Genomic DNA, 23,584 nt, shown 5'->3' with positions numbered 1-23,584 from the left:
CTGATGTCCAACCTAAACCTCCCCTGGTGAAACTTGAGGCCGTTTCCTCTCATCCTGTCGCTGGTAGCCTGGGAGAAGAGACCGACCCCCACCTGGCTATGCCCTCCTGTCAGGCAGTCGTAGAGAGCGACAAAGGCTGCCCCGAGCCTCCTTTTCGCTGGGCTAAACAGCACCAGCTCCTCACAGGACTTTGTGCTCCAGACTTGCTGCAGCCTGGAGGCCTGTGGGCTTCAGGGTTAACACCCAGCTGGGTCCTTTTCCCCCTGGGACCTGCCTTTGGTCCTTCAGCCATCCTGGAATCCTGGAATGGCCTTTGGCCAAGCATGGGTTTGCTGCCCCTAGAGCAGAGTTCACCTGAAGTTTGTGGGGACTGGAGTTTACTTCAGGATGGAAGGAACTGACAGGGGCACAGGAGGCTGAAGGGAGGTAAAGGGGAAAGGAAAATCCTGAGAACATACACCTTTTTAAAAGCCATCCAGTGTTATTTATTTTCTTTATTTCCATTTGGGTCCACCCACCAAGAGAAAGGCTGGGAATTTCACTTCAAAGAGGTGAAGGTATGATGGATGAAGAACAGAGCTGGGGATTTAAAACATGTCAGACAAGTCATGGAAACATAGAACATTAAGGGTTAGAAGGGGCCTTAAAGACCATTGAGTTCCAACCCCCCGCCATAGACACCTCCCACTAGGCAAGGTTGCTCAAAGCCCTGTCCAACGCGGCCTTGAACACTTCCAGGTATAGGGCATCCAACAACCTCCCCTCCCTGGGCAGCCTGTTCCAGTGTCTCACCACCCTCACAAAAGAGAATTTATCCCTAATATCTAGCCTAAATCTCCCCTCTCACTTTGTACCCATTGCTCCTTGTCCTGTCACTGCAAGTCATACAAGTGACCAGTGCACAAAGTGCAAGGGCTGCTCTCAGTGGAAAGGACAAGCTTTGGCTGGGGACGTCTGCAAGGAAGGGATCAGTAACCCTTCCCAGATGTTTTATATTTTGTGTCTTGGTACAAAGGACATGTTTAATCTGAACATTATAGAAAGAAAAACACCAGAAATGTTGGGAACTTGCCAACACAGGAATGCAAACAGTCTCTAAGCATCCATACCCCGTTGTTTTTCCCTAATCACTCACCAGCCTGCATAGCACATGCATTGTGCTTTCATCTCCTGCCACCTGTCCCAGTACCAGTGCTCTGTCATTTGGAGATGTGTAATTCCAGTGCAGCAACTCAGACTCTTACCTCCTGTAAAGACCCAGGGCAGAGTCAAATTGCAGCTTCACATTTCATAACATCCCATGACACACCATGGAGTACACTGTATGGGAAGAAGTGCTTCTCCTGTTCATATGGAAATAACACTACATTTGTCAGTCCCATTAGCCATGTTAGGATGGAAGAGCATTTCTCCCTTTACTCAATACTGAACAACTGGTAAACTTTGAAAATAAATGTAAACTTGGCCTTGTGTCTTCTGATTTTTTTTTTCCTGAAAGAAGTGTCTTTAATTGCAGTTTTAATCAGAAGTTTGGTAATATTTTCCTTTTTTAAAAAACACAATTTCCAACATTGTTAAAGGGAAATACCAGATTTACTTAGAGATGCGGCTCAAACATCTGCAAGATGAGACTGCCAGCTTTCTGTACACCAGCTGAAGGCTTTTACAACTATTCCTATCCTTGTGTTTTGATTTTCCTCCCACACACTGATGGAAAAACGTTCCCTGCTTCACTGTTAAATGAGCCTCAGGTGGGAGGAGGAGTGGACAAGTAGCAGCTGCCTGCCATAAAGAGGGTGAGCAGAGGACTTGGTTAGTTTTTTGCTGGGCTGTAAGCAGCAGCAGCATGGACATTAGTTTTTTGGGGCTTTAAGGGGGCAGGAATAGCTTAGTTCTTGTAGGGGGTTTTGTTTGGTGGTTTGTTTTGGTTTTGTGGGTTGTTTTCCCTTCCCTGTACTACTCTCCTTCTCAAAGGTCAAAGTAATTCTTTGGCCTGGGAGAGTCTGTAGGCTTTTTGGCGCTTTCAAAAGCTGCATAGGCCACCCTAGATGGAAGCTGAAGAGAGCTCTAGTGTCCCTAAAGCATTCTGAAACCCTAGGCTGAACGGTGTGCTAGTTTGTAACAGGTCTTGAATTAAGTTTTTCTGTAACTTTGACCTCCTTGAGTCCTCTAAAGAGTTGAGCTTCTGTGTTCTCTGATTTCTTCTATCCTTGCTTATAAGCTACGTGTGATAGTGTTGTATTGCTTGCAAGTATTAGTTAACTGAGGAAACATCTAAGCGTGGGAGGAAGTTCTGTCTTGTGAATTTTAAATGCCTCTGAATGCAAACTTGCACATAAAGATTTTGGTGGGGTTGTTTTTGCTACCTATCGTTTGGTTTAAGCGTAGGAAGCATGGTGTCACTGAAATACTTGGTTTACTATGTTAATTAGCTGTTGTTGTTCTTAAGTATAGTATGAAGTACAAATCCTGAATTAATGGAGTTCTTACTGTGAATGTGTAATAACATATACATTAGCATTAAGAAATGTTTTCTTAGTGAAGCATTAAATGTCTGATTGTGTGAAACCTTCTACTGCTGCCTATTTTTTCTTTGTGTGTGTGTATGTGTGGCCTCTTGCTCAAGGCTAGTTAACTGAAGGCTTTTTTGTTTAATTAGCTGGGATACTACTTACAGAGCTGTGTGCATCTAAGACTACCACAGTCCTGTAGCTTTAGAGCATGTTACAAGGTTGCCTTCAAGGACTAATATTGAGAGCTGTGTACAAAAGCTCGCTCAGCAAAGGACAACTGAAATATTTGACCTTGATAGCAATGTCAGCTTCCTACCTTCTGTTTGGAGGATAGCAGCTTCCTTTTGGAATGATATGTTTTCTTTGGGCAGGGGGAAGAATGTCTGCTAAATTCTGACAGAACATAAAAATGATTAAATCACACACTTTTGTAAGGGGTTGATAATGATCACTTCTCTCTTTCAGTGTTTAAAGAAAAATGAATACTGCCTCAACTTCAGAAAGTGGATCATATTCCACAAACCACCCAAGACCCTTTTTTTATGCACAGCCATCAGCGCAGCAGCCTTATCCAAATCCATGGTATCTTAGTCATGCGTTCAGTCCATACTGCGTACCTGCTCCAGGTAAGGTAAACAGCAGCTCTCGGTGGGATCTTTGCTTAGCAAGTTACGTACTTCTTTCCTCCACTCTTGTGGTATCTGTGTTAATGAGCCCCTTGGGAGTTTAAGTAATACTTAATAAATCAGATTTTTGACAACTATAGCACTACATTAATTCTGCCTTAAATATGTAGCTTGTGTGGCAGAAAGCATCTGCTTCTGGAGAATGGAAGCTAAGCAAACTATTAAGTAATGGTCATCCTGCAGCTACAGGGCTCTAGAATATACTTAGCAATTAATATGTGTGTGTATATATGAATTCTATATATGCATGATAGATATGGATAAGTGTAAGCTTAAGAAAATAAGAAAAATATTGTTTAATATAGTAATTATTTTAATATATTAATATAGCACCTTGTAAGTGCTATATCTATGTGAACTTCTATCTGGAGCTGTCTTTTTCAAAGACAATGCTATAGCAATAGTCCATAAAATAGCCAAAAAAAGTACAGAAAACTAATTGGTGAATGTTCCTAGGGATGAAATCAAGCTTTGGTTAATGTGTAGATGTCCAGATAAGCTATTCCATAAGAAAGAACTCTCTGCATTTTTGCACCAGATTTGCTTCTAAGCATTGAAAGGTGGTATGTTTTATTTACCAATGTGTCTGATCTTGTAGCTGACCCTGTCTGTGCAAGTAAATATGATTCAGGATGACTTATTTCAGAAGGATGATGTATTTGTCTTTTCTTTCTGTCACCAATGTCTAGGCTTCCGAAGTGGAAATCCGTATTTTCCATTTTATTCTGTTGCGTTCCATGAATACCCTGGATTTTTTGTTCCACAGCATCCCGTGCATGCAAGAATTAACAGAAGGCCTTATTTTAACGCTGCCCCACCTTCCCCTATGTTTTATCACGCAACGAGATTTAGACATTATAATAGCCCTGGGAAGAAAATGGAGACAAAAGAAACACAGACTGATCCTAGACAGCCTGAAAGCAAGCAAAAAAAGCACCAAGATATCCGTACAGAAACGAAAGGTTGTGATGCAGGAAATCTAGCCTGTGTTTCTCCTGGTATAGGTACAGAGACTGAAAGTACTTCAGAGAAACAGGATTCATTTGGCTCTTCCATTGTGGTAGACAGAGAGTTTCATAATAAGAACCCTGCCAGCTCTCCACAGTATAGAAATCTTCCTACTGGAAGCTATGCCTTTGAGAAGGAAGAAGTAAGGATAGAATATGGAAATGGCTCTCCAGCTATTCAGCTGTGGAAGTCCTTTAAAGAAACGATCCCGTTGTATGATGTGGCAAGTGGTAAACCAGTTCCAGAGAACATAGTGCCACATGACTTATTTTCTCTTAGCTCATGTGAAGGCATGATATATGGCCCTCATGAAGGGGAGAAAATGGTGCCAGGAGCTTCCTTAGATGAGAGAAAAGCTGTTGTCACCTCCAAACAGGGCACTGAAACTGTGCAAGAGAAAGATGTCCAAAATAATGGTGCAAAGCTGGATGTAGAAAAGCTGGCAAATTCCCCCCCAGGTGAAACCATGGCAGTGCAAATCACAGAGTTGGCAAGATCTGTTGGTGTAGATCAACCAGTGGTAAGACAGGATGTAGTGATAGCTAAGAAATCTAGCACTAAAAAGTCTGCAGGCTCAAAAACCTCTCAAGAAGAGCCCAGCTTTATTCAACAAGCAGGACTACTTCCATCTAATATAGAGGTAATGAGCGACTTTCAGCAGAAAAAGTTGAATTTAAGCCACAGTGCAGCTAATGAAAGTCAGACAGAGAAAAATATTTGGTGTGACAAATCAACTGAGAGGTTTTCTCCCTCTAGCAGCTGGCTGGCTTGTTTGGACAGTATGGACACAAACTACAATGTTTGTTTGCCACAAAGGAAGCGTCAAAGTGTAATCAGTCTGTCTTCTGATGACATGTCCTCTAGAGAGGAAGGCTCATCAATTGATAATGCCCCAGTGTCTTATTTTGTCCCTGACTATGTGCTTCAGAAAAGCACGTATACTCTTCAGAAAAGTACGGAGGGCTTAGAGAGAGAGCAAATTAAAAGTGGTGGGTCCCTTAATGTAGATGAAGTAGTAGGAAAAGAGCAGGTGAACAGCTTGAATGACCAAGATGTCAACTCTTCAAACACAAAGATTAAAGAGGCTCCCAGTAAAGGTAGAAAGCCGGGAACCCTTTCTAGGTCCTCTAGTAGGAAAGAAATAGATTCTCTCAACAAAAAAGCAACTAAGAGTTTGTCAGAAGTTGAGGACTCTGAAGAATATTCTGTGAAGGGAGAAGAGGAAGATGAAGAGGATGAGTATGAGGAGGAAGAGGATGACATGGATGAAATGGAGTATTTCTTTCAAGAAGCCCCTCCATATGGCATCTTGAAGCCAAGTAAAGGGAATTTCTACCAAGTTGGCCAGAGAGTGTTTTGGAAACCACTTAAAAATGCTGTACCAGCACAATTAATTAGCTGGCCTGCTCAAGAGAAAATAAAAGCTAGGAGCGGGCTTGTTGAAAATATTGGTTTATTTTACAAGCCAAAGAAGAGAGAACAAGATGAAGCTGTATACAGTGACTATGGGTATTATGGAAGAAAGAGGCCTATGACAAGAAGAGAAGGACTGGAACACCAGCGAATGCTACGGAAATTCTTGGGAGGTGAGCTAATTGCTAAGGACAAAGTGCTGATTAGTAGCATATATGAAGAAGACCTAATTGCAGTTTCAAATTGTAGCTTAAACTAGTGGGGAGATTAGAGTATGTTGTAGTTTCAAATTTGGCTTAGAGCCAGAAGTCCTGCAGAATGTGTGTTTTGAAGCAGAGGAAATTTGCTGCAATTTTTTACCTATTGCATAAGGACTCTGCATTTTCACAACCAGCAGAGAATAATGAAAACTCTCCTTTGTGTTAGATTTGATATACTTAACTTTCTGACATTAGTGGCACTTTATTAATTTGTAAAGCTTAAGGTAATTTGGATTATGTATTTACTGTTGCTTAATATCTTAGAAGCTCTGAATTCAAGTTTATACAGTATGACTCTCCTATCACAGACTAATGCTGGGTGCATCAAACAGTAGATTAAGTTTATTATAATCTGGTGGACATACCCTGTGTAACTTCCCTGCAGTAGAGGAGTCAAACTTTTTTTTTTTTTTATTGTAGCTGCTGCTCTCTTTTAGCAAAAAAAATTTTGTATTTTCAGAAAATTGGTGTGAAACTGTATTAAATTTGACCTGGAAAAGGACATCATATTTAATCAAAGGTAGATACTGTTAGAAATTGGATTAATTTAAACTGAGAAGAAGCAGAGTTACCAGTTTGCAACTGGTTATGTGGTTGCTTCAGTAGGTGGCTGCTGTTTAGTAGAGTCTCGCATTGTGAAAAATAACCAAAACAGGGTGATTTACTTCTAATAATAGCCTTAGCATTCCTAAACTTTCTTTTCTTTATTCAAAATCTGTAGATCTAATGTGTCTTGTAATTTTTGTTAAGTGTGGTCTCCAGAAAGCCAGGTTTCTATTTCAACAGACTCCTACAATCACATCCAGTACCTGGCTTTGCATTCTGGCATGTGGATCAAACAGTACACCAGCATTACCAAGACTAAACACTGACCTTAATTTTTTAAAAAAAATTTTATTAGGAAGGCTGTTAAGGGAGAACATGCGGATACCACCTGAAGAGTACTGGATTAGAAGTGGTGCTAAGCCCAGATTTACCAGCCAAGTATGTGGTAGTCTCTCACCTTCAGCAAAGAGCAAAGAACAAGGTACAACTTTCCCTGCGCATTTTTGTTCTTAAGGAACATTCAAAAGGATATGATACAAAATAGAAAGCATGTGATAGATGCATAGGATTTGAAAATAATAAAACTAGCCCTTGCTGCTTTGATGCCACTGAAATGCCTGTCAGTCAGTGTATCTTGGATATTTTTATAGCCTTCTCAAACCTAAACGGGGGAATAAGGATGCATCATAGCTGGGGATTTTTAAAAGGTATTATAGGAAATCAAAGCATTTAATGCTTTGATGTGGCCAAAGCCTTTATTTGTGCAAAGTTTTTACTGCCATAAACTGTAATATTAATTCTTTATCCAGATAATGCTACTCTTGAGTGCATATACAGTGGTAGCTCCTAATCTTGATGAGTAAAACATACAGGGAGTCCTATGTGGTAGCTACATATGCCAATGCTCAGAAAAACTAGCATGGACCAACACTGCCCTGACTCTGCTAAAGAATGATTGAGTGCAAGTCATTGTGATCTAGTTAAGGAAAAGATGAAGAAACCAGTTATTTTAATAAAGTAAAGGCTTAGTTTCTTAGCTCCTGAAGCAGAATGTTTTGGGTTTTTGGTTTTTTTTTTTCTTTTTTATAGTCAATGTTTTACTTGGAGTTCAGACTGTTTTTGATGCTTTTCAAGGGTGTTTGAGTGTAGATGCTGTTGGAACAGCTATGAACTTTGCTGTAGTGTGGGTACTCTCCTGGGTCATGTGCTTTCAAGTATCTTGGGATCAGTCTATCAAATAATGGGGTGGGAGGCTATCTTTAGAGCAGACTAAATTGCTTCTCTTCAGTTCATTGATAATATACATCAGGTTTCCTATATCAACAGCCCAGTAGACAGAGTGTATTCCTTAGAGTTCTTTCTCTGCATTGCTTTCCTGCTTGAACATATTGGGGTTTGGGATTACTTGGCTCTTGCATTGGAGGCTTTCTATCTGCATACTTCGGTGCTGTAGGGTTTTGTTTTGTAATGCTAGCCTGCTCTATAAAAGTTGAAAATATTTTACTTTAGCAGCATTGTCTTTGGCTCCTCTACAACAATGTATAAAAATATAGTGATAGTTCTAAAATAACTGTTACCTTTAACTTCCAGCATGTCTCTTCTACATCTTTGAGTTCATAGATGGTGCAGAAAACTGAGGATGTTTGGTCTATGTGTTATTCCTTGCTTACTCTTCCTTTTTTTCCAGCCCAGGTAGTTTGAAGAAGTCATCACATTCAGTGTTAGGAAGCAGGAACTGGTGGTTTCTATATGCTGTTTGTGCCAATGGATGCCTCAGAAGTGCTATTAAAATTCCATCCTCTTTAAAAATGTTGCCTATATTAGTACTTAGTTTTTCAAATTAAAGTGCCCTGCAAGTAAGGGAGTTTATCTAAACAAGGTATACGACTTTAGCAGTAATATACACTAAATTTGACTTCTTGAGCAGTGTACTTGTGATGTGTAACTTCACAGGTCTGAAGTATTTAAAGGCAGTGGGTGAATTGGGTCACTTGGACAGCACTAACTAGTATTGAACACTCGAAAAATGAACTAGAGCAGAATTATCCAATGCACGAGGTTCTTTTTTTACTACATTAACCCCTGTCCAAATTACAACCCAAAATACAATGAATCCAGAATTATGGTTAGACAGCGATTAAATATCGTAGACATGTAAGACTTGCTTGACATACGTAGCGTCAATTTTATCTATTACTAAAATGAGTACAAAAGAGGGAGGGAGAAAGAGGAACACCATAGACCAGCTGGTGAAAGTCAAGGTTAAATATGCCTTGAGACTATGCATTGGAGAAATAACATCAGTTGTATCTTACTTAGTGTGTCCACCTTTGGTTAAACCAAAGAAGAAAAGAATTGGCAAGCCACCTTCAAAACGCAGAGACACGAGACATGAGGTGGAAGAAGTAGAACTGTGGGAGCTGCCTAAACACAGTGTACACAAAGGTTGGTATACAACGACAAGCTACAAAAATAACTGCTGCAAGCATTTTTGCTGTTTTGGGGACTAATCTTCCTTGGTGTGAACTGCAGGGATGTTGGATAGTTTGTGAAATAATAACAAATGCTACGTATGCAGACAAGGTGGGAGCGAAACAAGCTAAACTTTGAGCACTTAATCACCTTGCTATGAATGCCAGTGTAGCTTTGACCAGGTTAGGTTCCTGGTCACAGCAAAACCTGCAGTTTTAGTTTTAGTCTAGCTGCTCTTCAGACTTGTACTGTCTTTTTAAAGTGCTGGGTCCTGTGTCACTTTGCAATATATACTTTTATTTAAGCTACTCATCTGTCTCAGCCCAAATAATTTGTAATTTGATACAAGACAAATGCATATAGATAATTCTTAAGAAATCCTACTCCAAGTTTTATGGAGTAGGAACTTCTTGATATTTTGGAGGAAGACAGGGTAAAACAATGGAGGGAAAAATCAATATCAAGTAGATTCAGCAATAAATATGCTTTTGTGCATTTGTGTGAGAGCTTGAAAAGGATCAGTAGATACAAGAAGCTACCTAAAAGATCAGATTTCTTTCTGGAAAAGAACAAGTTATCATAGTAAAACGAACTAAAATATTCCATCAGGAAATACATGAGTCAGTCTCTGTCTCATATGTTAGACAAAGGATTACACTTTCATGTTGGAAACAAACTAAGGCTGAAGTGTCTTATTAGTGAAAATTGGTGTCAGTCCTGAAGCCAGATTATTTGAACACTGGTCTTAAACCTTTAATTGCAGATCAGCTTTTAGTAAAAGCATCCAGGAAACTTGCATAATCCCGAAATACTTCTTATATTTTCCCCAGAAATAGTTGATGTTTCTTGGATACATTCAACAATGTAGTTATAATAGCATACTCATAATGTGGTTTGAGCTTCATATGGAACTCTTATCTGTTATGCTGGGATATTCTGAAGTCCAATACCACTCATGTACCATTTATACTTGTTGGGAAGTTGAGTATGTACTTCCAATATCAGACATCAGTGCCTGCAACAGGAAAAGGCAATCACTGATATCTACTCTTTCTTTACAAGCAAATTGACATAGTTGGGAGGCAGAATATATACATACCCTAATTTTTTTTTTCTTTTTTACCTTTAGGGCATGGAACAAGAAAGTCCCTCTCTAAGAAAAGATAATTGCAAATATTGGGGCAGGAGGGGGAAATACCAAAGGTTTGTTTTGTATAAATCCAAAATTTGATTATTATTCTCTTGTATATTTTGTGAGTTGCTGTTCACTCTAAAAGGGTAAGAAGTGACACTGTAAAGACTGAGGACACAATTAAAATGCAATGAAATAGTTAACACCAAAGTCACCTTTTATAACTAGCACATCCACTATTTAAATAATAAATTTCATAGAATTGCACTTTGAGACTTCTTGTGTTCCATCTTTACACAGTAGCAAAAAAACGTGAGATGGGAATGTATGTGCACAACTGCTATTACAGCATGATAGTTATTGCTGCCCTGGTCTTAAACTCTGCAGGATTGTGAAGCCTGTCCATGTCATCTCATAGTCACATGATGTGGACATAAGTACAAGATTCTTTTCTACCAGCTGGATTTGTTTTTGTCAAAGTGTAAAGGAATATAGTTACAGCTGTATCAAGTCAAGCACCCTTTTAATGTTTCAAGGCAGTTCCTCAGATCTTACCCTCTTCAAAAGTGATTGAGGACTAAAACTAAAGCACTGAGTAGATGTGATACTTCCCTCTCCTCCCCTTTTTCTCTGGAGATTCCTGAGTCCTTTATGGAGACCCTGAGGTGGATCAGAAAGGTGAAATAGAAGTTTTTAGTGGTGTGCCTTGTTTTCTGACTTCTTACTGATGCCTTCTATTATAGTTGATAGTGTCCCTGGAAGTCTCTTTATAGAACTAAGATGATAAAACTAGGTCTGTGCTGAGCTATCTTATGAATAATGGAAATAGACTGATCTAGATGAGGTGGATAGCTCAAAAATATGTAATTTTTTTTCCATGTCTATGAAGGCTATTATGTGTGTAAGAAGAATAAACATGATACTGCCAGTCTTGAATTATTCCCTAATTAAGTGATAGTGTGAGTGAAAAAGGTAGGGAAACAAAAAAACAGCAGCAAAACAAACACCTGTTTTTTCTTTAAAAAGGGTAGGATGAATGGACAGACAGAACTTGTCTTTTGCCTCCTCTCCCATGTTCTTATTCTGTCTGTACCCTAGAGTAACCTACATGGATAAAAGTAGCATTTCCTGTGACTGTGTTCAAGTTTTGTGCCTACCTATTACTAGTTTGACTTGTAACTTGGGTTGTTTTCCCTCTTAGTGAGGAGTACTGATGTTTCCCTACCCAACTGATCCCTTACCTATTATTTTTAATACCACCTGCTAAATTGTTAAAGCTCTGCTGTAGCTACAGCCTTTACCACAAGCTGCTAGGGGAAGGAAGCCATTGTGATGACAAATTTTGAATTCCTTTTTACCTAAAGCAATGAAAGAAAATAAATGCAATAAAAATTCTTATTTGGCTTCTGTGCTGCACAAAATCTCTGTACTGGAACCTCAAAGAATGAAATGAGGAATTACTTCAAGCATGGAGCTTTTTAACACCCAATTCTGCTGACAGGCTTAGCTGTATCTTTTGCTGCTTATCTGATAAAGGAATATTCATGATCTCCCAATCAGATGCCATTCTTACTTTTGAGAATGGGTAATACTTGACAGGTACCCCAATGATCCTGCTAGTCATCCTTTTACAGGTCTTGCACTACTCCGTGTGATTTCAACTCAGAAGCAAGAAGCAATTTAGGGCCTGATGATGCTCCTGAGGGGATGTGAGGGAGTAGCAGGAGGAGAGTTTAGGCAGCTCTTTGTCTGAAAACAAATGCTATTTCAAACTGGTTGTATCTTGTAGTACGCCCATGCTATGCCCACTACTTAAAGTAGTATGCATGAATGCTCCAGTATTCAATAAATAATTGTTTGATAAGGTTATATGCAGTGTATTCTACTCTAACAGTACTAGTCCTGAGACCTTAAAACTAAATCTTCTACTTGGCTCTTTTTCCATTCAGCAGCATGGACAATTTGTGGATTGCATCTTAACTGGCTTACAGCTGAATCTAATGTTCCAGTGGTTAAAATGGCCATGCTTCACAAAGGCTGGGAAGTACAAACTGCACTTAAAAGGCTGTGAATTCAAGCCCAGGCTCTTTTTATTCAGCCAGGTAACTAGGCACAATGCTATTTAGTTTTGCAGATGCACATACGTGTCAGCTTTTGTTCCCACTGCAGCCAGACTGACTGCCCAGTGACTCACTGCAGTGCTGGCAGTACTGTGAACTGTCGCAGTACTGCATTGCCTTGGAAGTTTTCACATGCTTCCCGCAGCATCTCCTGAAAGGCAGCTGAAGAATCTATTTGCTGCTTGGCACACCAGTAACAAACCTTAGAGGCCTCTGGGATTGCCATACTGAGAGCATTGTTTGAACAGATTTACTGTCTGTGGCTCAGGACTTCTAAATTATTATTTGTAGCTAACTGAAACCTCTGTTGCAAAGTGGGTGTGGTGTAATCACTGATGTGGAGCTGTGGGTTATGTTGGCTTGCCAGGAATTAATTCTGTATTTTAATTTTCAGTTTGGTAGCACCTGGATGGCATAAATTTTTTTCCCTTTTACAATGTCTGGTGTTCTGCCTTATTGGAGAATATTTACTACAGGTCTTTCTATTAAAATCAAACAAAGGAAGATTAGAGCCAGTGGCAAAAAAACCAAAACAATCCCCAAACCCTTAACACTTGTGGCATGCTAACTGAAGGCATACCAAGGAAAAACAAATTAATTCTTTTTTTTAGAGTCCTCAGCTTCCCCTGACTCACTGCCACTGGCTGTCTCACTCAAAAAGACTGTAAACCCCAACTAATTGCATGGCCAAAGAAATAAGACAAGTATCAGTATTTTTCCTGAAATACTTTTCTGACAAAAATGGTGCATAGTATTAAGGTAAGAGCTGGGAAGCTGTATTGCCTTTAAGATTTGTTTTAGCTGCATTTTACACTTATTTAGTTTCATGGGACTATATAATTATGCTATTATTATCACCTGGTCTTCAACAGAACACTCAAATGGAAATACAGCCCTACAATGAAAGCCAGAGAAGTTTTTTGAACAAAACCATTAAATGGTTATGATTTAAAAAATAAGGCTAGTCAGCCTTTCAAGACTCTAACTTTCTGTGTTTACTTCTACATGAACTGTTCTTCATTAATCTAAAGGGATGTTGGTATTTATCTCTAGTCCACATATTTTAAAAAGACTTATCTTAAATGACAGCTTTGGCACTGTTTAAAATGCCAAATGATGACGTGAATCATACTTCTCAGCACTCTAGCCCTGGCTGTTAAAAGTACTCCTATAAATCTTAGTCTATTGAAACTGTTCAATTTTGAAATGCTACTTTTATGAGTTGCAGTAAAGACCTACATGTATGGGACATGATAGAGACTTATAAAACTGGAAATGATATAGGGAGAACAAACAGGAATCAATTATTCACATACTTTCCAGTGGAAGATTAAAGGTGTATGAAATTAAACTAGTACAAAGCAGTCTGAAAGCCAACTGCTACAGATTAATAAATAGTGAAGAAGAGCTCATTGCTGAGGAAAATGGCAAAGTTTACAAGAAGTGAATGGATATAAAAGAAAATATATATCCAAGGCTACTAAATGCTAAAATCTACCCTATGATTCTAAGTACCTGCACTAAAGGTACTCTCAGCAGTAGAGGCTGAGAGAGCATTTCAGTGAAGCAACAAATAATGCCAGTGAGTTTTCACTGCTCTGCTGTGTAGCATCTTCTATTAGCCATGATTGGAAAGCCGGTGCTATAAACAGACCTTTAGTCAGGCATAGAAGAGTGATTTGGCATCTCAAACTTGTATCAAATCTAAGTTAGAAAGGGTCTCCTAAGCAATTTTTCATAATTGTTCACATAATAAAGCCTGGTAGATACACAGAGAAAGTCCATGAGCAAGGAAGAGGATTGCAAAGGAAAACTGAGTTTGTTTTTATTAACCTAAGCTTTAGAACAATTTTAAATGACAAAAGCTGAGGTAATTGAAGAGGTCTTCAGCTACCCCTGCTCTAGACAAGCCTGAGTAAGAATTCTCTTGGAATGCATCAGGTGAATATCAGGCCTCCAGCATCTGTTCAATAATCTACAAATGCATTAATCTCAGCACCAATTGTGGCAATACAAGAATCCTAGAATGGTTTGGGTTGGAAGGGACTGTAAAGATCATCTAGTTTCAGCCTCCTGCCACACACAGGACCACCTCCCACTAGACCAGGTTGCTCAGAGCCCTGTCCAACCTGGCCAAGAGAATCAGTCCATTATTGATCTCCCCATGCTATTTCAGCTGTTAAATCTCTTTCTGGTAAAAGAGCAAGGGCCTTAGAATCTGATGAAGCTGCTGATATAGGGAACTACCAGCAGTCAGGAGTAAATGCCAGCACAGGGAGATTTGCTAAATACAAGCTAAAATACAACTCCACCTTCAAGCTCTGGGAAATTGATAAAGAAGCTTTTTGTAAGTAGGCCTTGCTTATCTTGTTTTTCCTCAGAACCTATTGTGAAATGACTGGCAAGGAATGGGGGGGTTATTTTTACTAAATCACTCTTATATGTGTAGGAAGGAGAAAAACCATTTTCATTTATACTTTCCCTTGTCCTCTCTTCCAAAGCTCTGAAGAAAATAAAGAAATATCTTAGATGCATTTTAGTCTATGGTTCCTTGATTTCACTGTTAATGTTCACTCTACCAGAACTTTATCATGTGGGGGTTTTTTCCAATCTTAGTATAACCACTGAGATTAAGTTCTATGGAAGTCCTTTCAAACCAAATCTAGTTTTCTCTTTCCTTTTGCACAGTACCAATATTCATCACCTAGTTTCTCAAGTTACAGCTCTGTACCAATATACCTTCAGGTTTCAAAGAGAGTTGCTTACTGTAATGCTGCTTATAGCTATCTCCATCTTCCTAGCTGAGTTTGCAAGATTATTTAAAAGAAAAGTGTGGTCAGTACATAAGGTCTACTAAGTACACAAAACCTCCTCTTCTTCCTGCTTTTAAGTTCTTTACCATTGCTCTGTGATTTCATGCATATAGTTAAAAACCATTTTGAGAGCCTTACATGTTTATATTCTTGTGGGATGATCCAAAAAAATGTTACCTCATCAAATGTAGTAAACATAAAAAGTAAGTTGAAATTTATTACTCCTAAACCTTTTTAAAAGGAAACCTCCCTCAACTTGTATCAAAACAACTGATAGTGAAGAATATGCAGAAATTAATATTTTTAATTTCTTACATGAAACCCCTCTTTTAAAATAACTAAACCCACTACCTCTTTACATTTAAGTTGAGTATCTAACATCATTACACTTGGCTCCCACTTCTGTGGTTTAAACACTGTAGATGTTTCACTTTAAATGTTTCAGAACTGTGTATTAATGGTGGTGATGTTGAGATTTTGTTACACACACACAAAAAAATCGAGTCTTGCTGATGCTGCATTTTTGTCTTAAAGTAAATCCCCTTGATTACCTTTTTTCCCCTGCAGCAGTACTCTTTATTTCCCTAGCTGCCAATATTAGAATAAGTACACAGAACTTCAGCATGTATGTGGAGAAAAAAAATACAGTACAACCTGCTCACTATAAGCACTGTACGTGAACTCTCAGTGCTCTGCATGGTGCAAACTGCAGTCCTGTTACAATCAGGCTTTGTATATAATAAAATAACTTCATGGAGTAAAGACACTTCAACAGACAGTCTGCTAGTGCTGCAGATTTGTCAGTGATCCCTTGGTGGTCGCTGCTTTCTGCTGCTGGTCATGGGCAGCAAGGCAGAGGCCCCATTTGCCCAAGACTGATGACCCACAGCGTGGGTTTTACAGCACACAGGTATGGTTTAATGCAGCTTTCTTCTTTTTGACTGCAGAGGGGCAGAAGAGGATGCCAGTGTAGGATGCTGTATGCATACACATGTATGTTCCAAGTTTAATAAAGCCCTTTCTGGTGTTTTCCTCCTCATTCTTTGGATCTTTCCTTGCAGTTCACAAGTAGAGAGGTCAATGAGCATGCAGCAGGTGACTGCTGTCAGTCAGATTCTGACTTTTCATTAGATTTGGATGATTTACGCTTCCTCTTTTTCTTCTTCTTTTTTTCTTTCTTTTTCTTTTCCTTTTTTCTCTTTTTCTTCTTGTGTTTATGTTCTGAGGAAGTAGAGCTGCTGCCATCTTCATCATCCTCATCACTGTCATCACTGCTATCAGATTCTGAGGTAGAGTCCTCCAGGAGCTGCTTCAGTTGCTGTATCCTGTGTTTTAAACAGGTGAATGAGAATCCTTTCTAGCTCTTCCCTACCTCTAGTAATTTATCCTAGCTTTTGTCTTTCCTTCCTGGCTTGAGGAATGGAAGCTGCATGCAAAGGGAGGGGGAACAGTTCCTCTTTTGCTTAATTACACTCTCGTTACAGATAATATCACAGACTGATAAAAGCAACTCAAGCAGATGTTCTGCTTTCAGGGGCTTTCCATCCCATTGGATAGGAAAGGCAGACCAACTTATTGGCTTATTTATGTGTGCAAAATAATAAGGCAACAGCTATCACCAGCCCACCTGGTGATAAGAAGATATTCATACAGAGGCATATTGGGATTATGATATTAGGACTTTCATTGCCCTGCTGATACAGAGAGGATGTCAGTGAAGCTAACAGAGTAGGCTCCACTCTGGATGCAGAACTATTTTTGAAAGGCACTCTTCCTTTGAACTTTCAAGGATTACTGGCAAATAGGGACAAAGTATTTGCTTATTTTATTTTGTCTTCTGTATCCTCTTCAAGGATTCCTCTCCAAGAGTGCTGCTCTCTGGGCTGCCTATAGTTATACCACTGATGCAGTTCAAGCAAGAAAGCATTAAAAACTGCCGCTTTATATACTGAATAATGACCTCACAAAAGTAGCAATATCAGGTGCCTAGAAATAGCTTTCTAAATCCCCCCTTTCATTTCTACTGAAAGCATTCTCACATACCACATTTTAGAAAACATCTCAGTGAAGTCAGTGAAAGAAAAAAATAGATCAAACTGTTTTTTCAGACCTAAACCAAAACTATATCTCAGTATCTGAATATTATGGCATAAACACATGCCACTCCTCTTTAAACTTTTTTTTGGGGAAAATATAGAAGCTAAAGAATTAAAGCAATAGGAAGTACTAAAGAGTGATTATTTGGAAAATAGAAATGCCTTAATCTGTCAACATAGAGAAACTGCCATTAAAAAGATGTTCTGAGCTAAAAGGAAGCTTATGTAAAAGGGTCACCTATACATTAGTACCACATTACCAAAACAAAAGCTAAATTGAAAATGCCGTTTACTACAGACACACTTACCTCTTTTCTTTTTCATGACGCTTATTTTCCCTTATTATATCATACATTGGATCTTCGTGTGCCTTTAAAATGGAAAACGGGAAATACAGTGTTATTGCTAATGGTTTTATTTCCTAAAAAAATAAACCAAAGCAACCAAATGCAAGAGGCTTTTATCAAAAGATGGAATGCACTTAGCAAGCTCTTAATTCACTCTCAGACTTAGCACTGTTCACCTGAACTGGTGTATTTGCTTTAGAGAAAGCTTATCTAGCTACACCTCCAACGATGGGGACTTTACTTAGGTATATATCTCCCTACCTCTCCAATCACAGTCAACTATGAGAATCCCACACATAATCTGTGGGAACAGCTAGACATAGATGGAATACTCGGCTTCAAAATAATGAGCTGTACCCTTATAGTATATTTTAAAAAAACTGGATATAAACAAACAGGAATACAGGAGCAAATATCCATAATACATATGGATAATGAAACTGGAGTTGTCCTATCATGCTATGCACTACCATTACTGGTTCTTAAATGATCTTAAATTAAATGGGCATTGCAGCAAAAGATAGCTGTGAATGAAGACAGCAAACAAACTTTGTGGACATTTAAGGCGAGTTTATGCCATGCAAGAATGCAGAAAAAGGTGGGGTGATCACTTCTGTTGGAAGATTAAGCAAACAAGTCCAACAGAGAGGAGAGATGGCAGACGCTGACCAGAGGTAGGAATTAAAATGTCAGGAGCAAATGAAAGATGTTGGGAATACACCATGAAGTGTCTTGGATACAAAACGAGAGTTTGATGCAACAATGAAGCCTGAGGGAAAATGAAGAATAGAGGCGGTCTGGTCATGGGAAAGGGCAAAAAATACTCTTTGCAGTTGCATACAATCAGTACGAACCCAGAATCTGGACAGACTAAGCCGAGATCACATTTTTCAAGGATAGAAATGAGGACATAAGACATGAAGTGATATATAGTTTGAAATATAGGTTAATGATGCAGAGCAACAGAAACAGTTAAAGAGATCACACAGGAAGAATCTGCAGAACTGAGATGTAGCTTCATGTAGCAAGAGATCACACTTGTAGACAATGACTGGATTACAGACCTAGACAACAGCATTCATGATGTGGTTGTTCACAGCGAGAGCAGAAGGCTTGAAGCAGCTGTAATGTGGGCAGCCCAAGCTTGACTAAACATTTTTTGTTATGTTGACATTTTAATCACAAAAAAATGAATATAATGGTTGAAAGAGGTTCTTGAAGATTTCCAATTTACATGTAAAAATTACTAATTTTCCTCTTGAAGAGTAGATTTTCTGTAAAGTAGTCAAACATCCAACCACATCTGTAGCTTTTTCTTTAATAGGAGATTTTCGGCATCTATATTATACTAGAGACAGAGGAAAAGTCCTTAATAAAGCATCATCTAACAGGCTTCTCTTCACTTGCAAGATTATGCATTATCAGTATTAAAAATACAAGCAATAATACTACAATATTGGTACTCACTACTCTAAATTGTTCCAATTTCTGATTGCCTTTAATAAAGAATGGGCATTCCTTATCTCCTGTTCTGTGTCCATAACGTTTACATCTCCAACCTTGAAAAAAAGAAGCAACAGTGAATTGCACCTCTGAGACAGATCAGAAGAAGTATAAAAAGCCAAAACCACATTTCTGCAAAATATTTTCAACATAGTACATTGATAAATGTGATGTCCATAAAATACAAGGCTATTACAGCCTTCAAGATACTGGTTGCTTTTTTATCAATATGATGCCAATCTACCTGCACTTCATCATCTGTCCATGAGATATTCTGCCCTCCCCCAGGGTAAACGGATGGATATATGACGGTCCAATGACATCTGGAATATTTTCAGCCTTACACTGCATAACTTTGACTTCTTTTCCCAAAGGCATCCAAAGCCCTTTTGTCGGGGCATGTGCCAGGAATTCTCGTGCACTTTCATTGCCTGGTACATCAGGTATACAGTCTTCTGGTTTTGTTTCATTCTCCTACAAAAAAAAAAGAAAGATAAGGACAACCTAAAATAAAATAACTCCCTTTCTTTAACTTTGCAAGAATTAATACTTCAAGTGTGCAGACCTTCACTTTACTGGAAACATATTTTCCCCATAACTATTTTCCTTGTAACACACAAAAGATCTAAAATAGTTGACCATTTCTTTTTTTCTCACCCTTGAATTTTGCAGCCAGAACTTTACTGCAAAGGAATTTCATTCCTTCCCATCTATTTTAGTAATTTATTTAAATAAATAATTTAAATGGAAACTTAACACAGAGACCTTTTTATCCTCTTCCTGCTAATAAGACATAATAATTACAAGGAAGCCTTTACAACACAGAGCCCTGTTTTTTAGGTTAAAAGCATTACCTTATGTCTTAGCTATATAAATTTGGCAAAAGTAACAATCATGATGAAAGAAGTATTTCAGCCTAAGCAACAGAGAAGAATCCTGAAAAGATGTCATTCAAACTGAAAGTCTGCTTTCTGTTAACGGCTCCCCTCTATCCACACTATTAAATACTGCATGAAGTATGCTAAGAGATGACGAAAGTCCTGGTCTCCTTCTGTCTGATTCTGGCCATTTCACTCTGGATCACCAAGTCAAAGAGGTCAGCCTGTAATGATTCTCTGAGTTTTTCCTGGGAAGCACTTACTTGTCTCTGTCATTTATATAAGTAACACAGACACTTAAATGCCTAAAGAACAGGTTTTGTGAAAATCCCTCATAATCCTAAAAAATTACTGCTATTTACCAACCTTAATTAGCCCAGGGGGTGGTTTCTCATAGCTGAAAAGCAATAGAAATATTGTTAGTCTGCAGCTTCACACAGACAAATAAATTGAGAAAATACAGTTTTTCAGTGGTATTGAGTTAAAACCTTCAGCTCACATTTTTTGTTAAATTTTACCCCATAAATAATATCCAAGAACTACAGCAGAACATGGGTACAGCAAGCTGACCAAGAGACAGCATTTATCATATTAGTATATCTCTCTTGCAAACATCCTTCAGATTCATATTCTCATGGGAGCACAACTACTTGCTGTGGATATGTGGTATATTTGATTTAGCTTCAGTTACCACAACTGCATAATTCTCTACTCGTTTTCTGCCACACCCCTCCCCTAGGTCTCACTGATCCAAACTTCTTTACCCCAGCACTGCAAAATCATAGACATAGTCAGCTGAAAATGTCAAGCCAGACCTTTCCTCACATGTAGCTTTGCCAGCCAAACCTAATACATAATAATTTCGTCATCTTCTATGTATTAAACCTAAAGACAGAACCCTACTGACCAAAGTACCATATTTTCTGCAGCATTTCTTTGGGGTTAACAGTAGATAAAACAGTTATTAGAATCCAAGTAACAAACAGGTTGCTACACAAAGCACACAGCAACTGAGAAAGTGGTAGAGCGATCTTAGAAGAGGACAGAGATTTTTTTGGTTTTGTTTTCCAATGGCACATGAAGAACAGCACTGTGCAAGCCCAGAGTCGTGAAATCCTCTGCTTTATGGAAGACTCTTTTCAACAGGACTTTCCAGACATTATCCACGTATTAACTCAGCAGGACACAAAACATCTGTACTGGCTGTGCATCATTTTAGGCCATAGGTTTGATGGCATATGCAATATTTCACTGCCTTAGCTCTGCACACGCACACACCCCTACACACCTATAGGATTGCTAGGCACAATCATACTAATACAATAAGAACAGCACGGGAAAGGTGGTTAAAGTATGTTCATCCCATCTTTATAACAATAACTTCGGAGTGCTGTTTGGTGCATTTAATAACAAACAGATTTTCAGTTCCACGCGGAAAAGAAAAAAAAAAATCACGTTCTTGTGTACTTTCTGACCTTTTTATTCCATTAAAATAATAATTGCTTTTCAGTGAAATAGCATAAACCTTTTACATCACCTTTTTATCTCAATTTCTTTTTCTTTTTTTTTTTTTAGTCCGTTCTAGTGGAACAACCTCTGCTCCAATGCTGCATCTCTCAGACTTGGGAGGAACCCGGGAGAGCCCCTTCTGTGCCCCAACAAGCCTTTCGTAAGTCACCAAGCAGCTCTGCAAGTGGCCCCGAAGCCCTTATGCCGACTCACCCTTAAGGGTACAGCGCCAGAATAATCACCACCCCCCAAAAAACTCCAAACCCTGCACTGCAAACGAGCCCCAAATGCCGGCGGGGTGTGCTCAGAGCAGAGCCGAGGCGGGAGCCGCGGGCAGCCTCCCCTCCTCCGCTCCTTACAAAGACTCCAGGTGCTGGATCTTCTGGAGCTGCTGCGCCTCCTGCCTCTTCCGCTTCCTCTCATGCCGGTCCTGCGTCCTGCCGCCGCTCGCCGCGGGCTCCGCATGGCTTCTGGCCCGCGCCTGGCTGCCCCTCGCCGCCTCCTCCTCCTCCGCTCCCTCCTCCTCGTCCTGCCCCTGCCCCCTGGGCGCCCGCTGGGCCATGGCCGCGGCGGGCCGAGCCGCGGCGGACGGCGGGGCCCCGGCGACGCCCCCTTCCCGCCCTCCGCATCCCGGCTTCCGGCCGAGCTCCGACTTCCTGCGGCCGGGCCGCCGTCATCGCTCCGCCCTTCAGGGAGCCCGCTGGGCTCTGTGTTCCTGCTGCCGCAGCCTCAGGAGCGCCCGGCGCCTACCGGGGGTTACGGATAACGTGTGGAGTGTTGTGCCTTCAAAACACCGATATTTAAAGTAAAAAAAATTACCAGCGTCCCAATCATTCCTCTCTTGCGAGAGGGCCACTACTCCGGTCTGGTGAGACCGCACCTGGAGTGCTGCATCCAGCTCTGGGGACCCCAGTGCAGGAAGGACATAAAACTGTTGTAGTTCAGAGGAGGGCCACCAAGTTGATTAAACGGATGGAGCACCTTTCCTTTGAGGAAAGGCTGAGAGAATTAGGATTGTTCAGCCTGGAGAAGAAAAGGCTTCAGGGTGACCTAACTGCAGCCTTCCAGTGCCTGAAGGGAGCTAGAAGAAAGATGGAGAGGGTCTTTACACAAGGGTGTGTACTGACAGGACAAGGGGGAGTGGATTAAAACTGAAAGAGGTAGGTTTAGATTAGATACTAGGAAGAAATTCTTTACTGTGAGGGTGGTGAGGCACTGGCAGAGGTTGCCCAGAGAAGTTGTGGCTGCCCCATCCCTGGCAGTGTTCAAGGCCAGGTTTGCCTAGTGGAAGGTGTCCCTGCCCATGTCAGGGAGTTGGAAATAGATGATCTTTAAGGTCCCTTCCAACTCAAAGCCTTCTGTGATTCACACACCAGGACTGAGAGGTGTATGGATACACATGGGGGAATATGGCAGTGGATTGGCTACGAGGTGTCAGGGAGCAGGTGTCTCCAGAGTGGAGGGAAGGCTGAGGGGGTTGCCTCCCTCACCAAGCTGGGGATGCAGCTGAGGGGCCCCTGAGGTTGGGGCAGAGGGGCTGGGTATGCAAGGAAGGCCCCATCATGGTACTCGCTGAGCATTCTTTACTGTGAGGGTGGTGAGGTACTGGAAGAGGTTGCCCAGGGAAATTGTGGATGTCCCATTCCTAGAAGTACTCAGATCCAGGCTGGATGGAGCACTGAGCAACCTGATCTAGTGAAAGGTGTCCCTGCCCATGGCAAGGGATTTGGAGCTAGATGATCTTAAAGGTCCTGTCCAACCAAAACCATTCTATGGTTCTATGATTCTATGCTTGCCATTGACTAAAATACATGTGACTAGAGGGAGGAGAAAGTCAGCATCCAAAACACTCAGAATTGGGTTTGGTTTTTCTTTCTTTTACTTTTTTTTTAATGGGTGGGTTGCTGCCATGGAAGGTACATGTTGGTTACAGAACAAGGTTCTAGCACCAAAAAGTCTCTAAATAGAGACTTTGCTTTGGAAGCAAACCCAGCAAGGTCTGGCTAGGGCCATGCTGCTGTGGTGGGACCTAGCTGACAAGCAAAGGGCAACCTCCTCTTCAGTGTATGAGCACCCCTAGAGAGGCAAATCTACCCCCAGTCTTTGCAGTTTCCTGCTTCGGCTGTGATCTCTCTGCTGGAGGATGAGCAACAGGTAGGTCAGTGTTGGGAAGGCAGAGTTTAAATTTCTACTTTTGTATCATGCTGAAATTCAAAGGCACATGAGATTTCAGGAATTGCTTAAGAGCTGAGTGAAATGCAAAAAATATATCTTAGAAGTCCAGGAAT

The 23,584-nt window shown here is 40.2% G+C and overlaps 2 protein-coding genes across 3 annotated transcripts; one reads left to right on the top strand and one right to left on the bottom strand.

Annotated features, from left to right (window-relative positions):
- The first annotated feature begins 1,729 nt into the window (after positions 1–1,729).
- Positions 1,730–14,158, top strand: LOC125323955. 2 transcript variants are annotated; one of them, XM_048299359.1, is made up of 6 exons: positions 1,730–1,796; positions 2,979–3,139; positions 3,889–5,793; positions 6,782–6,907; positions 8,746–8,871; positions 10,028–14,158. In XM_048299359.1, exons 2-6 carry the CDS (start codon positions 2,992–2,994, stop codon positions 10,063–10,065), a joined length of 2,343 nt encoding a protein of 780 aa, XP_048155316.1. In that variant the 5' UTR covers positions 1,730–1,796; positions 2,979–2,991; the 3' UTR covers positions 10,066–14,158. The 2 variants fall into 2 exon arrangements, with proteins under 2 accessions (XP_048155316.1, XP_048155307.1); XM_048299350.1 differs by lacking the exon at positions 10,028–14,158 and having other exon boundaries at positions 8,746–9,071.
- A 1,091-nt stretch (positions 14,159–15,249) lies between these two features.
- On the bottom strand, positions 15,250–21,890 carry RP9 (RP9 pre-mRNA splicing factor). The gene is made up of 6 exons (XM_048299370.1): positions 21,656–21,890; positions 20,154–20,184; positions 19,254–19,383; positions 18,874–18,965; positions 17,368–17,429; positions 15,250–16,288 (listed from the first exon to the last, which is right to left on the bottom strand). Exons 1-6 carry the CDS (start codon positions 21,856–21,858, stop codon positions 16,069–16,071), a joined length of 738 nt encoding a protein of 245 aa, XP_048155327.1. The 5' UTR covers positions 21,859–21,890; the 3' UTR covers positions 15,250–16,068.
- Between the last annotated feature and the right edge of the window lie 1,694 nt (positions 21,891–23,584).

Source organism: Corvus hawaiiensis, chromosome 1, assembly GCF_020740725.1.
Source record: "Corvus hawaiiensis isolate bCorHaw1 chromosome 1, bCorHaw1.pri.cur, whole genome shotgun sequence".
NCBI lineage: Eukaryota > Metazoa > Chordata > Aves > Passeriformes > Corvidae > Corvus > Corvus hawaiiensis.
Note: the sequence above shows the minus strand (reverse complement) of the source record. Positions and strands in the feature narration are given on the sequence as shown.

What these genes read in the sequence shown, in the direction of transcription:
- LOC125323955 (XM_048299350.1), top strand. Translation starts at nt 2,992, where the DNA reads ATGAATACTGCCTCAACTTCAGAAAGTGGATCATATTCCACAAACCAC. An exon ending in GCTACGGAAATTCTTGGGAG is followed by an intron (nt 5,794 to 6,781) that starts GTGAGCTAATTG and finishes AAATTTTATTAG; the next exon opens with GAAGGCTGTTAAGGGAGAAC. An exon ending in AGCAAAGAGCAAAGAACAAG is followed by an intron (nt 6,908 to 8,745) that starts GTACAACTTTCC and finishes TATCTTACTTAG; the next exon opens with TGTGTCCACCTTTGGTTAAA.
- RP9 (XM_048299370.1), bottom strand. Translation starts at nt 21,858, where the DNA reads ATGGCCCAGCGGGCGCCCAGGGGGCAGGGGCAGGACGAGGAGGAGGGA. An exon ending in ATCCAGCACCTGGAGTCTTT is followed by an intron (nt 20,185 to 21,655) that starts GTAAGGAGCGGA and finishes ATTGCTTTTCAG; the next exon opens with CTATGAGAAACCACCCCCTG. An exon ending in CACCCCCTGGGCTAATTAAG is followed by an intron (nt 19,384 to 20,153) that starts GTTGGTAAATAG and finishes TTTTTTTTGTAG; the next exon opens with GAGAATGAAACAAAACCAGA.